Here is a 15848-nt window from a genome sequence, read left to right on the forward strand (position 1 = left end):
TGCCAAGTATCACATTATCCAAGACATTTTAGCAATTTACTACATGTATCATTTTCCAATTCCAACCATATAACAATTTAACGAAGAAGAAACTTCGCCATGAATACTATGAGTAGAGCCTAAGGACATACTTGTCCATATGCTACAGCGGAGCGTGTCTCTCTCCCATACAGTGAATGCTAGGATCCATTTTATTCAAACAAAACAAAAACAAAAACAAATCGACGCTCCAAGAAAAGCACATAAGATGTGATGGAATAAAAATATAGTTTCAGGGGAGGACCTGATAATGTTGTCGATGAAGAAGGGGATGCCTTGGGCATCCCCAAGCTTAGACGCTTGAGTCTTCTTAGAATATGCAGGGGTGAACCACCGGGGCATCCCCAAGCTTAGAGCTTTCACTCTCCTTGATCATGTTGTATCATCTCCCTCTCTTGATCCTTGAAAACTTCCTCCACACCAAACTTAGAACAACTCATTAGAGGGTTAGTGGACAATAAAAATTAACATGTTCAGAGGTGACATAATCATTCTTAACACTTCTGGACATTGCATAAAGCTACTGGACATTAATGGATCAAAGAAATTCATCCAACATAGCAAAAGAGGCAATGCGAAATAAAAGGCAGAATCTGTCAAAACAGAACAGTTCGTATTGACGAATTTTATCGAGGCACCAGACTTGCTCAAATGAAAATGCTCAAATTGAATGAAAGTTGCGTACATATCTGAGGATCACTCACGTAAATTGGCATAATTTTCTGAGTTACCTACAGAGAAAACAGCCCAGATTCGTGACAGCAAAGAAATCTGTTTCTGCGCAGTAATCCAAATCTAGTATGAACTTTACTATCAACGACTTTACTTGGCACAACAAAACACTAAACTAAGATAAGGAGAGGTTGCTACAGTAGTAAACAACTTCCAAGACTCAAAATAAAAACAAGGTACTGTAGTAAAAACCATGGGTTGTCTCCCATAAGCGCTTTTCTTTAACGCCTTTCAGCTAGGCGCAGAAAGTGTGTATCAAGTATTATCAAGAGACGAAGTGTCAACATCATAATTTGTTCTAATAATAGAATCAAAAGGTAACTTCATTCTCTTTCTAGGGAAGTGTTCCATACCTTTCTTGAGAGGAAATTGATATTTTATATTACCTTCCTTCATATTGATAGCACCAACAGTTCGAAGAAAAGGTCTTCCCAATATGATGGGACAAGATGCATTGCATTCAATATCCAAGACAACAAAATCAACGGGGACAAGGTTATTGTTAATGGTAATGCGAACATTATCAACTTTCCCCAAAGGTTTCTTTGTAGAATGATCAGCAAGATTAACATCCAAATAATAATTTTTCAGCGGTGGCAAGTCAAGCATATTATAAATTTTCTTAGGCATAACGGAAATACTTGCACCAAGATCACATAAGGCATTACAATCAAAATCTTTAACCTTCATCTTAATGATGGGCTCCCAACCATCCTCTAGCTTTCTAGGAATAGAGGCTTCGCGTTCTAGTTTCTCTTCTCTAGCTTTTATGAGAGCATTTGTAATATGTTTTGTGAAAGCCAAATTTATAGCACTAGCATTAGGACTTTTAGCAAGTTTTTGCAAGAACTTTATAACTTCAGAGATGTGGCAATCATCAAAATTCAAACCATTATAATCTAAAGCAATGGGATCATCATCCCCAATGTTGGAAAAAAATTCAGCAGTTTTATCACGAGGCGCTTTAATGATTTTAGCGATTTAGGCAGTTTCTCGCTTTGCATTAGAAGTGGAAACATTGCTAACACCAATTCTTTTATTATTAATAGTAGGAGGTGTAGCAACATGTGTAGCATTAGCATTACTAGTCGTGGTAATAGTCCAAACTTTAGCTACATTCTTCTCTTTAGCTAGTTTTTCATTTTCTTCTCTATCCCACCTAGCACGCAGTTCATCCATTAATCTTATATTCTCATTAATTCTAACTTGGATGGCATTTGCTGTAGTAACAATTTTATTTTCAATATCCCTATTAGGCATAACTTTCGATTTCAAAAGATCAACATCAGCAGCAAGACTATCGACTTTAGAAGCAAGTATATCAATTTTCCCAAGCTTTTCTTCAACAGATTTGTTAAAGGCAGTTTGTGTACTAATAAATTCTTTAAGCATGGCTTCAAGTCCAGGGGGTGTGTTCCTATTATTATTGTAAGAATTCCCATAAGAATTAGCATAACCGTTACCATTATTATAAGGATATGGCCTATAGTTATTACTAGAATTGTTCCGATAAGCATTGTTGTTGAAATTATTATTTTTAATGAAGTTTACATCAACATGTTCTTCTTGGGCAACCAATGAAGCTAACGGAACATTATTAGGATCAATATTAGTCCTATCATTCACAAGCATAGACATAATAGCATCAATCTTATCACTCAAGGAAGAGGTTTCTTCATGTAATTTACCTTCTTACCTTGTGGAGCTCTTTCCGTGTGCCATTCAGAGTAATTGATCATCATATTATCAAGAAGCTTTGTTGCTTCACCAAGAGTGATGGACATAAAGGTACCTCCAGTAGCTGAATCCAATAAATTCCGCGAAGAAAAATTTAGTCCTGCATAGAAGGTTTGGATGATCATCCAAGTAGTCAGTCCATGGGTTGGGCAATTTTTAACCAGAGATTTCATTCTTTCCCATGCTTGTGCAACATGTTCAGTATCTAATTGTTTAAAATTCATTATGCTACTCCTCAAAGATATAATTTTAGCAGGGGGATAATATCTACCAATAAAAGCATCCTTGCATTTAGTCCATGAATCAATACTATTCTTAGGCAGAGATAGCAACCAATCTTTAGCTCTTCCTCTTAATGAGAAAGGGAACAATTTTAATTTTATAATGTCACCATCTACATCTTTATACTTTTGCATTTCACATAGTTCAACAAAATTATTAAGATGGGCAGCAGCATCATCAGAACTAACACCAGAAAATTGCTCTCGCATAACAAGATTCAAGAAAGGTGTTTAATTTCAAAGAATTCTGCTGTAGTAGCAGGTGGAGCAATAGGTGTGCATAAGAAATCATTATTATTTGTGGTTGTGAAGTCACACAACTTAGTATTTTCAGGAGTACCCATTTTAGCAACAGTAAATAAAGCAAACTAGATAAAGTAAATGCAAGTAACTAATTTTTTTGTGTTTTTGATATAGCAAACAAGATAGCAAATAAAGTAAAGCTAGCAACTAATTTTTTTGTGTTTTGATATAATGCAGCAAACAAAGTAGTAAATAAAATAAAGCAAGACAAAAACAAAGTAAAGAGATTGGGTTGTGGAGACTCCCCTTGCAGCTTGTCTTGATCTCCCCGGCAACGGCGCCAGAAAAAGAGCTATTGCCGTGGGAGTTGGCAATTTTCGTGGTGTAGCTTTTCTTCAGTTCCCCGGCAACGGCGCCAGAAAAAGAGCTTGATACGCGTACAGCACGCGTCCGTTGGGAACCCCAAGAGGAAGGTGTGATGCGTACAGCGGCAAGTTTTCCCTCAGTATGAAACCAAGGTTTATCGAACCAGTAGGAGCCAAGAAGCACGTTGAAGGTTGATGGCGGCGGGATGTAGTGCGGCGCAACACCAGAGATTCCGGCGCCAACGTGGAACCTGCACAACACAACCAAAGTACTTTGCCCCAACGAAACAGCGAGGTTGTCAATCTCACCGGCTTGCTGTAACAAAGGATTAGATGTATAGTGTGGATGATGATTGTTTGCAGAAAACAAGAGAACAAAGATTGCAAGAGATTGTATTTCAGTATAGAGAATTGGACCGGGGTCCACAGTTCACTAGAGGTGTCTCTCCCATAAGATAAACAGCATGTTGGGTGAACAAATTACAGTTGGGCAATTGACAAATAAAGAGGGCATGACCATGCACATACATATTATGATGAGTATTGTGAGATTTAATTGGGCATTACGATAAAGTACATAGACCGCTATCCAGCATGCATCTATGCCTAAAAAGTCCACCTTCAGGTTATCATCCGAACCCCCTCCAGTATTAAGTTGCTAACAACAGACAATTGCATTAAGTATTGCGCGTAATGTAATCAGTGACTACATCCTCAAACATAGCACCAATGTTTTATCCCTAGTGGCAACAGCACATCCATAACCTTAGAGGTTCTTGTCACTCCTCCAGATTCACGGAGACATGAACCCACTATCGAGCATAAATACTCCTTCTTGGAGTTACTAGCATCAACTTGGCCAGAGCATCTACTAATAACGGAGAGCATGCAAGATCATAAACAACACATAGACATGAATTGATAATTAACATAACATAGTATTCTCTATTCATCGGATCCCAACAAACGCAACATATAGAATTACAGATAGATGATCTTGATCATGTTAGGCAGCTCACAAGACCCGACAATTAAGCACAATGGGGAGAAGACAACCATCTAGCTACTGCTATGGACCCATAGTCCAGGGGTAGACTACTCACACATCACTCCGGAGGCGACCATGGCGGCGTAGAGTCCTCCGGGAGATGATTCCCCTCTCCGGCAGATTGCCGGAGGCGATCTCCTGAATCCCCCGAGATGGGATTGGCGGCGGCAGCGTCTCTGGAAGGTTTTCCGTATCGTGGCTCTCGGTACTGGGGGTTTCGCGACGGAGGCTTTAAGTTGGCGGAAGGGCAGGTCAAGAGGCGGCACGAGGGGCCCACACTACAGGCCGGCGCGGCCAGGGCTTGGGCCGCGCCGCCCTGTAGTCTGGCCACCTCGTGGCCCCACTTCGTCTCCTCTTCGGTCTTCTGGAAGTTTCGTGGCAAAATAGGACCCTGGGCGTTGATTTCGTCCAATTCCGAGAATATTTCGTTACTAGGATTTCTGAAACCAAAAACAGCAGAAAACAGCAACTGGCACTTCGACATCTTGTTAATAGGTTAGTTCCAGAAAATGCACGAATATGACATAAAGTGTGCATAAAACATGTAGATATCATCAATAATGTGGCATGGAACACAAGAAATTATCGATACGTTGGAGACGTATCACCACTACCAGACGCATACGCGACTACCTGTTTCCAGTTCATTGCGCCGCCGCCTTCGTCTTCCTCATCCCGTTCGTCGGCGTGCACCGACTGCCGGGACAGTAGGCCTCCGGAACCCTGCCTCTCGTGAACCTGTACGGGTGAGGGGCAATCAAGTTTTTAGGGAGCGCTCCGGCGCGACTACTGGCATCACGACGTCGTCATCGGACGACGAGTTCCTCCACACCGACAACTTCTTCCCGGACCTCAGCGACTTCTTCGACAACCTCAACATGGGCGACAACGACGCTGCTACGAAGTATGTGATCTTGTCGTTTCTCGTTCAGCTTCTGTTAGAGTTTCTTCTTCTAGTTTCTGTGGTAGATGCGATCGGTTTGTCTTGTCTAGATGTGATCTGTTCATCTATCTTACTAGTCTACACGATTAGTTTATTTATTGCTTTCATAGTCATGATTTATCATTTACTTGTACGGATTATTTCTTATGGATATTTGCTTATATGTATTCAACATTATGTCTACCAATTGGCCACATGTGAACTAATTTCGGTTGTTACAACTATATACTACTAAACGATGTAGCAAAAGAATAATCGTAGTTTTAGCTGTTCTGTTTTTCCGTGTGATCAACATTTGCACGGTGCCGCCCGCTGCGAATACGGATGCACAACTCAACAAAAGCAATGGTGTGTGTGCGCGCGCGCATGTGAGATTAGCGAATCAGATCACAAGCTCTGTGATCCCAAATTATCGCGATCGCATCTCGCGCATGCTGAAGACAGCTATAGCTACCCGACCAATCCGTCGTCGAGGCGACAGCACGGCGTCCCTATCAGGTGTCCGGTAACTCGTGTATTCTGGATTAGGCATGCCAGATTGCTAAACAAGAACTTGAAAATCACGAGAGCAATTTCCTTCGGAATGGATTCCAAACTATCACGCTCAAGTTTGGTTTGATACTTATATATAAGTACTGGCTTGCCTGATTTTGAAAATCCTATTCTATTCCATTTCACGTGTATAGACTGAAGATGGAACCGGCATACGCAGTCTAGTGAGTACTCGGACTGTCGGACATAAACAAATGAACTGAAGAGTGTACGTACGAATCGATATTGCTCACTCAGATAAATGTAGTGTGCGGCTGAAGTGGTGATGCATCCTTCCGCTCCCAACCGCCCAGGGGGAGCCTCTCTGGAAATGTCTGGAACCGAAGCTAGTAGAGAACAACCGCCATGAGAGTACGTACGTGAGGGCCGACTAGCAATTGCGCACTGCCAAAACGATGACCTTCTCATTTTGGCGCCATTTTCTTCTGTTTATATCCCGCAGATAGTCTATCTAAATCGTCGGATGGACTTGGGTGACGTGGCGTGCACGGACGGTCTAGATGAGGGTGACGTGGCGCAACGTGTCTGGAGAGGGACCGCTCCCCTGCAGCTATATAAGCACAGCTCCACTCTCATCGTTCATTCATCACTACAGAAGCAGCCATCACTGACGACAGTGAAGTGTAGACTATAGAGTAGTACGGGAGCAGCTATCTCTGTTTGAGTTTTCCTTTTCTTCCTTCGCTGGATCGATCGATCTATCTGGTGCTCGGATCCCTTGTCGGAGACGACGATCGGAAGCAGATCGGCGAGGATGGTGAACACGACTGCAGCTATGATGAGCGTCGGCAGGAGCGGCGGCCTTCCGCTGGCGTCGCTGAACCACATCAGCATCGTGTGCAGATCCGTGGAGGCGTCGCTCGACTTCTACATGAACGTCCTCGGCTTCACCCCCGTCCGTCGCCCCGGGTCTTTCAACTTCGATGGCGCATGGTAATTGACACAGATCAACGTAGCTGTCTCTTCTTCTCCTCTCTTGTAATTTTACTTGGACAGTTAGACCACGTATGCACAGCAATGAAATTGACTGAATATTTAGCAGCGCCTGTACGAATTTCATAACTAGCTCTGATTTTTGTTGCAAATGAATGAAGGTTGTTCAACTACGGGATTGGCATCCACCTGCTGCAGTCGGAGGACCCCGATAGTTTACCGGAGAAGACAGAGATCAACCCAAAGGATAATCACATCTCTTTTCAGGTAACTAATAATTCAGATTGGTTGATTATACACACACACTACTGATATCGCTCAAGGCCATATGCATCCATTGATGCAGAGACCGAGGATGCTCCCTGCTTTTGAAAAAAAAGAACCGCTGATATTGTTCACAGATATCACTGAAAACGACCACACCATGGATACACCGTCCTTGATTTCAAGATGGCAACAGTTATCTTCCTATGACATGAATTAGCTTGCCTCGTACACGTACGCTAGGTTCTGCGTCGCCGATAGCTAGTTGCCTCTTTATGTCCCTGACGTTTATCCCACCCTACTTGGAATTTGTTTGCACATACGAGGGTTGCTTTCAAAATAGCTCAGCTCTCCTTGCTGTTTTTGTCTGCTTGGTTAACCCTTAGTGTTTGCTCTGCCAAGAGAGTTAGGACAGTAGCAGGCGAGCTCACCTCCTATTGCTGTCGACGGTGACGAAGATGTATAGGCATGGAGCAAATGGATGTGAAAGTAGCAATTAATTGATTCCTTGATGAACATGCGTTGCTCCTGTCCTAGGACACGTAATTTAGTTGGCCACGTTCGCTCTGCAACTCAAGTACAGAACCAAGAGGCAAGAGAAGACTTCTCTTGTGCTCGTGGAAAATGGCTCTGCCTATGTGTGATTTCTGCCGTCCGGGCCACGGATGTCATGTGAGCACTTGCGTCTATCAATCGGCCGCACGTACGTGTCCTATGAAAATCTTTTGCCTAGGGGTTAGGGATGCCAACAGTGCATTTTGCTATCCGAGTTCCATGTCTTAAAAATAAAACGCTTCTTCAGGAAGTTGGAGCCGCTGCAGAGTAATGACGATGAACTGGTGGGCAACCTTGATGACGATCTTCGTTTCGGTAGGGTTTGTTCATCTTCTGTGTGTAGGGTAGCCCAGGTGGCTTTGTCTGCTCTCGCGATGGTTGTGTTCCAGGACAATCTCGCCTCCAGTATTAGTTCTTCCTAGATACTCATTCATCATTTTCCACTTTTAAAAGAAACAGTAAATAATTAACAACATCTCAATTTCCAAATGACGATGGCCTTTGGAACTCTCTAGAAGTGCCTGTACAATTACATGCGTATATACTTTGGAAAAGTTAGTTAGGTCATCTCCATCGACGGACAACAAGGTTGCGATCGGTGTCGTACGTACTAGGATCCACACCCACATGTGTGTTTTAAATGTGCGATCCATCGGTTCTGTGGATCAATCATGGGTGTGATGCCTAATTTTCTAACGATGATAGACTGCGACATGTGTCGGATACATCTGTGTACCTTACCGACAGGTGTTTTTGGCGCATCGGTGCCTACTGCTCCACGCGATGCACGGGTTGTTCTGGTATGCATGGATGGTCACCACCCACAAACGAGGTGGATGCGGAGTCACATCACAACCTCAGAATCTCATATGTATATGCATCGATACCTCGATAGTGCGTTAATAGTCACTGGAAGCAAGCTGATAGTCCGGTTGGAACTGAGATTAATGGCGTTTTCTCGGCGTGTGCTTTGTGTCTGCAGTGCGAGAGCATGCCGGCGGTGGAGCGGCGGCTCAAGGAGCTGGACATCCCCTACATCAAGCGGTGCGTGGAGGAGGGCGGCATCTTTGTGGACCAGATCTTCTTCCACGACCCCGACGGCTTCATGATCGAGATCTGCAACTGCGACAACCTCCCGGTCATCCCGCTCGGCGACCACACCTTCGCCATGGCTTCCTGCAAGAGGGCCGTCGCCGCCAAGCAACAACCGCTGACGCCGGTGCCGGCGCAAGCTGCTCCTCCAGCGACGGCGGCAGCCCAGTGCGTGCCGTCGGCCAACAAGGCCATGCCGCGCGTCGCCGGAGATGAGGCGGCGGCGCACATCTCGTGCGCGTGAATGGACGGACTAGCTATGCGGCGCCACGCGACTTCCACGCCTGGGTGTTTCCATGCCATCCCCACCCGGCCCTGCCGTGCCTCTGCCGCAGTCCGATCGGACGGCGCAGAGTGTGGTCGCGCTGCAGACCGTTACACTGGACGGTGCGATATCTTGGATTCTTACGGAGATGGAATGATGCAGCGTCGAACGGGCGTGTGGGTAAAGCTTGGAGCACCGGCTGAGATTATTCTCGTGGCGTTTGTATAGTACACCGTATGTAGTAAGCAATGTAGTTTGGTATTACTACTTCTTTTCGTTCCTGCACGTACGAATAATATCAAGGTGTTATCGTGAAGAGTCAAGGTCTTCGATTTGCCCACATCGCTACGTGTTCAATTTATCTATATCTCACCATCTATCTGTTTCTCTATTCTCTCGGTTTGACTTTCCAACCATTGAATTGCATTGTAGTTGGTGCTAGCTGAATTACAACATAATTTGCAGCTGAGAAAATAAATCTAAAATGTTAAATTGCTTTAAAACTCGTGTTAGTTCTGAGTTGCAGCATGAGATTCTATTGGCGTTTGTATAGTACTATTGTACTACTGTATTAGGATCCTTGTTCGCTACGAAACTTTACATGGTATCATGAGTCAGCTCTTCCACCGAAGATCGCTCTCGCTAGACGAAACCTAGATCGATTCTCCCATCGCCGCCCACCACCCCTGCCGCCTCATCCTACTTGCCTCTAGTGCCATGGTCTTCGATTTGCCCCCGTCGCTTGTCGATGTGTTCAGTTTACCTATCTCGTCATGTATCTGCTGTTTATACTCTATTCTCTTGGTCTGACTTCTAAATCATTGGATTGCACTATAGTTCATGCTAGCGGAATTATAACTTGGTTTGCAACCGAGAAAATTAATCTAAACCATTAAATTGCTTTAAGATTTATGTTAGTTATGAGTTGTAACATTATATTCTCGTGACATTTGTATAGTACTACCTGATGTGCACAGTAAGTGTGACACCCTAATCCAAGTGATCGAGACATCCACCATTCACGTCCAAGGAACTCGGCCAATGGGACAACTCAGTAAACAATGACAAGACCAATTTTATTGCTATGGTCGTGCAACACAAATAGATTCATATTACACAGATGGTGAGGAAAAACCATCGCTCGACATGAGCACACAATAATATTCACATTAGTTATGGAACATGAATCTTGGCCTCGAGCAGAGTAGTGACAGCGATAACGTAGACTTCTATTCGGCGGAAACAAAAGACTTCTATGACTAAAATGGTTCTGGCTGGGATACTGCTCCTAGGTCTCATAGAGGAGGAACTTCGGTGCTGGAGCCATGGTCTCTACTTGTGTTAAAAGAAGCAAAGGATGAATACGTTTAAATGTAATCGCAAGACTAAAAGTGCATGTAGCCTCCATGTGTGGTTTTGGTAATTAATGACAATCCCTATGGACTAATAGTTGCATTGAATTATATTTGTAGGAGTTTCCCATAGGCAACGCTTGAACCATATGTTGGCTTCAAGGTTGCAATAAGAAGAAATAAAGTGCAAGTTCAAGATGAGCCATCTCGAAGAGATCATATGCTTGAAGCTTGCCATCCATATGGTGATCATGGATATGTGAAGATGCGCCGAAGAATAAGCTCCCCTGTAGTGTATTATGGGAGAGCAATCCGCAAGAACTTCATCTAGCAAGCATAATCAAGAAAGATGTTCCATCTTGTCGCGGTCAAGATCATCATCATCGAGCTCAAGTGGAATGTGCAAGGTTAAGGTTTTCTCTTGATAGGGTATGCTTCTTACCAGTCTTGTGGTTTAGTTGGGAGACCGGTTAGTTGTTGTAGTATCAAGAGGGCCCTTGAGTGAGTAACTCAATCGTATCGTTCGGAGAGAGCTCAAACTGTTGCATCCTTGCATCATATTTCTTGGTTGTTATTTGGATCCTATCCATCTGGTGTTTTAGAGCTTGTGGTTATTTCCATGACAAGCTCTAGTTCATCGAAAACGGATTTGGCATGTATCACTTGTTGAGTTGTTGAGTTTTCGAGTTCGGTGATTTTCTCGGTTTCTCGTATTGAGGGGTTGCACCTCTAAAATTCATAGAAAATCATCCCCCACTTGTTGAGGTAGCTCTTGTCATCCTCTTTCCAACAAAATTGGTTTCGGTTCGATCGAAGTTACCAAGGTCAGGGCGCCTGTGGCCCACTCATGCGCCCGGCGCCAGGCCGCCTACCGCTGTCCGTCCCGCGCGCCAAGGCCTCATCCCTCCCTTTCTTGACCGCGTCGTGCGCCTGCCTCTGGTCGTCGCTAGCGCTGGCTGCTGCGCTGGCTGTGTTGACCTGCTCGGTCTGGCCGCCGCAGTAGTGGGCTGGGCGGTAGTAAAGCCTCCTAGGCCGGTACTATCGGCCCATGCTCCGGCCGGCCTACCCAACAGGCAGAAACGCCCTTTCTCCTATTTAAGTTTTTTCTTCTCTCTCTTACTACTTCTTCTTCCCACTTTGCTCTCCTCCATTGTTGCAAATTTGAGAGTTTCATCTCCCTCAAATACATCCATGATTCTTGCTCATATTTGAGGATAACAGAGAGGCGATCTGGACCTATATTTGCACCATTTAAATCCCCCTCTTTGTGAGGGAATTCCTTGATCTAGATCTTGGAGAGAAATTTGGTGCCTCATCCTATTTGTTCTTCCTCTCTTAGCCTCCCAATAGATTTTGTAGCATAGTTGGAATTTGAGATAGAAGAACTTGAGCATCTTAGTGGTGTTCTTGACATTGCAGTTGGTGCATCGGTGAGTTTTCCACGGTGATTCGTGAAAGTGAAAGTGAGAAGGTTGTTACTCTTGGGTTCTTGGAACCCTAGACGGCTTAGTGGTATTAGTGGTCTTCTTGGGGTCTCCAATTAAGTTGTGGAGATTCCTCAAGCTTTGTGAGGCCTTCGTGGGGAATTTCTTGGGAGCCTCCAATTAAGTTGTGGAGATTTCCCCAAGCTTTATGCGGGTTCGGTGACCACCCTCAAGGTTCCATAGTGGATCGAGGACTTCCCTTTTGGTGAGAAGGCTCGAGGAGAATACAGTGAGGCCTTCGTGCCGTTTGGAGTGGTTTGTCCTCCACACCGGTCCAACGGAGAGTAGCACTCACAAGAGTGTGAACTTGGGATACATCATCGTCTCCGCGTCACCTTGGTTATTCCTACACCGAGCTCTTTACTTATGCACTTTATTTTGTGATGGCTTTCATGCTTGAAGTTATATATCTTGCTATCACATAGCTACGTGTATTGCTTAGCATAAGATGTGGGTGCACATAGGTGAACCCTAATTATATAGGTTTTGTGCTTCACAAATTGAATGCTAGTTTTGTTCTGTATTTGTTAAGCCCATATCGCAAAAGTTTTGAAACCGCCTATTCACTTTCCCTCTAGGCGGCATCTGTGTCCTTTCAAAGACACCAATAAATTAAGAGCTAGCTATCTGGCATGGCATAAGTACATGGATATAAGTGTGAGTGCAAACATAACGGTTGGACTTAACTTAGCTCCTTATCTTGGTAGATAAGATTCGAGAAATTGATGTGGATTTTCTGTTATCTCCATACCAACACATACAATATGGTACTAACATGAGGTTTCATCAACTGGCCTTACTTCTCATTAACGACTTGTCTTAGGAAGATTTTAGTATTTTCTCCATACTCGACACGACCAAAATTACAGTGTGAGTCTATCTAAAATGTGTCATTTAATCTGAGGACACGATTAGACTACATTTCGCTCTCCAGAAGTTGCAAGTATCTCCCATCTAAGCTTTCTCCACTCAGTCTACACCCTCGGTTGCTAGAAAAAAGTCGTACACAAGCGTATTTCACTTAGCCACTATTCCTCCTAGCTCCTACCAAGACACTCTCCGTAGCCACCGTCTAGATTAGACATATGCAGAAGTGAAGCTGGCACACCCTTCACCCAGTGGAAGGGTCGCCTAACTCAGGGACCTTCCCAAGATATTAGCCTCGACCGCACTCTCTCGGTCACTAACTAAGTTTGGCAAGTGGGTGCCATCAAAGAAGGCTTGTTTAGGATTACAAGATATGGCTTCCCATGGGCAACAGATGATACCACAGGGTGTTTGGTGGTGGCACTATGTCACGTAATTTATTAGTCGGAGATGATTATTTTCATTAGTCAAGATTAATGCAACTCCGCAGATTCAATGCAAATGATAAGTGACAAGTGAAACATATCAACAAGTGGAGCATCATGATGGGATAAAAGCAACATGGCAAGCATAGTATTATCATATCCAAAAAAAAATCAGTAATGTAGAATAAAATAGCATGGCATATATGACAGTATCATGTTCAACAAGCAAGCATGGTAGAAATACAATATCATGTCAAGTTTAACATTTCATGTTCAGCATGGTAAAAATAAAGTAGCATTTGCTTTTCGCGCGCGAGCTCCGATGAACTCCGGCGAGGTTCACCGGTGATAGAGAGGAGGAGGGGAGACGGGACCTAGCTAGATCGACAGGGAACTAAGCGGCACATTGAATGAGGTGTGGCACGAGCTCGGGGGGTGGACAGACTGCGAGGTGGCCTTCTTCTCCATCGATGACGGTGGTAGAGGAAGATGGCACCGACAATTGCATGATCCCCTGGCTTCGACGACGGCGGTGTTGGAAAGAGGGTGAATAGGAGGCTCTACTAGTGAAATGAATCGAGAGGAGGAGGTGTAGGCTGGGCTGAATTGAAAACAACAATGGAGGCGAGTTCGAGATCGCTCCGTCGAGGTGACGCCGCGACGGCGGCTGGGCTCTTAGTGGAGGAACAAGGAGAGATACGGGAGGTAGTCGAGAGAAATGAGCACATGGTGCTCCTTTAATAGTGCGAGTAGAGATGGCAGGGGCGGTTGATGGCAACAACTCTGTGTGTACCAACTCGTTGGGACCCCAAGTGCAGAGTGTTGTAGCAAGCATCTCTTTTCCACAAGGGTGACTCGAAGGTTTATATCGAACTCTCGGGAATTGGCTATAGGAGGATTCTTGTTCTCCTCTTCTAGAAACCTACAAAGCAAAGTTTTTGTCTTGTGTCCTCAACTCCACCGTGTGGTTGTCAAGCACAAGATTTCATATTAGTTATATGAAATATAAATATAAATTAAAGTATAGTAAATAAACTAAGAAATCAAGATAAAAGCAATGAAGAGATGGTTGTTTTTGTGTTTTGTGTGTTTGCAAGTGAATAAAGTTTTTTTTATTTTTGGAATATTTAATAGCAGAAAATATAAAGTGCGATAGTCGTGTTGGATAGGTGTTTCTTATGGTTTAAGACCGAGGTCCATAGGTTCACTTGTCTGCTCTCTTTTTAAGTTGTAGTGGACACAAACAATTCATCAAAGACATAATATTGGTGGAACTTCAACATGTACTTGTCCTGCAGGGTTATAACCAAAATAAAGAGGATCATTGGTAAATCCCCAAAAATCAATATAAAACATGGATATAACATCATATATGTTAAAACATGTGGTAATATCTGTCAACAAAGTAAAAGTTGCATGCATGCATTTTACATGGATCAACATCCCCAAACTTAACCTACGCTCATTGCTTGTGACGGTAAAGCACACGTCCATTGGGAACCCCAAGAGGAAGGTATGATGAGTACAGCAGCGAGTTTTTCCTCGGTAAGAAACAAAGGTTATCGAACCAGTAGGAGATGAAGATCACGTGAAGGTTGTTGGTGAAGGAGTGTAGTGCGGCGCAACACCAGAGATTCCGGTGCCAACGTGGAACCTGCACAACACAATCAAACTACTTTGCCCCAACTTAACAGTGAGGTTCTCAATCTCACCGGCTTGCTGAAAACAAATGATTAAACGTATGGTGTGGAAAATGATGTTTGCTGGCAGAAAACAAAAGAGAACAATGATTGCAGTAGGTTATATTTCAGATGTAAAAGAATGGACCGGGCTCCACAGTTCACTAGTGGTGTCTCTCCAATAAGATAAATAACATGTTGGGTAAACAAATTACAGTTGGGAAATTGACAAATAGAGAGGGCATAACAATGCACATACATATCATGATGACTACTGTGAGATTTACTTAGGGCATTACGACAAAGAACATAGACCGCCATCCAGCATGCATCTATGCCTAAAAAGTCCACCTTCGGGTTAGCATCCGCACCCCTTCCAGTATTAAGTTGCAAACAACAGAAAATTGCATTAAGTACTGGAGTAATGTAAACAATACAAATATCCTTAGACAAAGCAATGATGTTTTATCCCTAGTGGCAACATCACATCCACAACCTTAGGGGTTGCTGTCACTGTCAACACCCGAATTTTTAAGTCCGGATGCCTATTATGTCATACATCGCAATCCCAGGAAATTGTTGTTGCGAGACATAATAGTTAAGTATCACAGTCACCATTCCTTACAAACCATAATGTCTTACAACTTGGAATCACATGATCCATATTACACAAATAGTTGATCTAATGATCAACGAACAAACACAAGTTCATAGCGGAAGCGTAAGATACAAGGACTCTCTAGTCCACAGGCCAACGCTTGACGTTAGAAGCTCCTAGTTGTGGTAGACGTCCTGCTGATCGTCCTCCTCGTACTGCTGCTCGGCTTCATATTCTGGCCATTTGAATAGCCAGGGACAAAGCCGTGAGTACTTTAAGTACTCGCAATCTAATACTAAAGTAAGTACTAACATTACTATTGAAGGTGTTCTAAGTTCTAAGTTTATTTTGCATAAAGCCAAAATTATTTCATAAACACTTTTGTAAACAACTC

The 15848-nt window shown here is 43.6% G+C and overlaps 1 protein-coding gene across 1 annotated transcript; it reads left to right on the forward strand.

The window, feature by feature from the left end:
• Positions 1-6527: 6527 nt before the first annotated feature.
• On the forward strand, positions 6528-9365 carry LOC127293219 (glyoxylase I 4). Its single transcript, XM_051322802.2, has 3 exons — positions 6528-6873; positions 7035-7140; positions 8675-9365. Exons 1-3 carry the CDS (start codon positions 6695-6697, stop codon positions 9026-9028), a joined length of 639 nt encoding a protein of 212 aa, XP_051178762.1. The 5' UTR covers positions 6528-6694; the 3' UTR covers positions 9029-9365.
• The last annotated feature ends 6483 nt before the right edge of the window (positions 9366-15848 follow it).

This window comes from Lolium perenne, chromosome 1 (assembly GCF_019359855.2).
Source record: "Lolium perenne isolate Kyuss_39 chromosome 1, Kyuss_2.0, whole genome shotgun sequence".
NCBI lineage: Eukaryota > Viridiplantae > Streptophyta > Magnoliopsida > Poales > Poaceae > Lolium > Lolium perenne.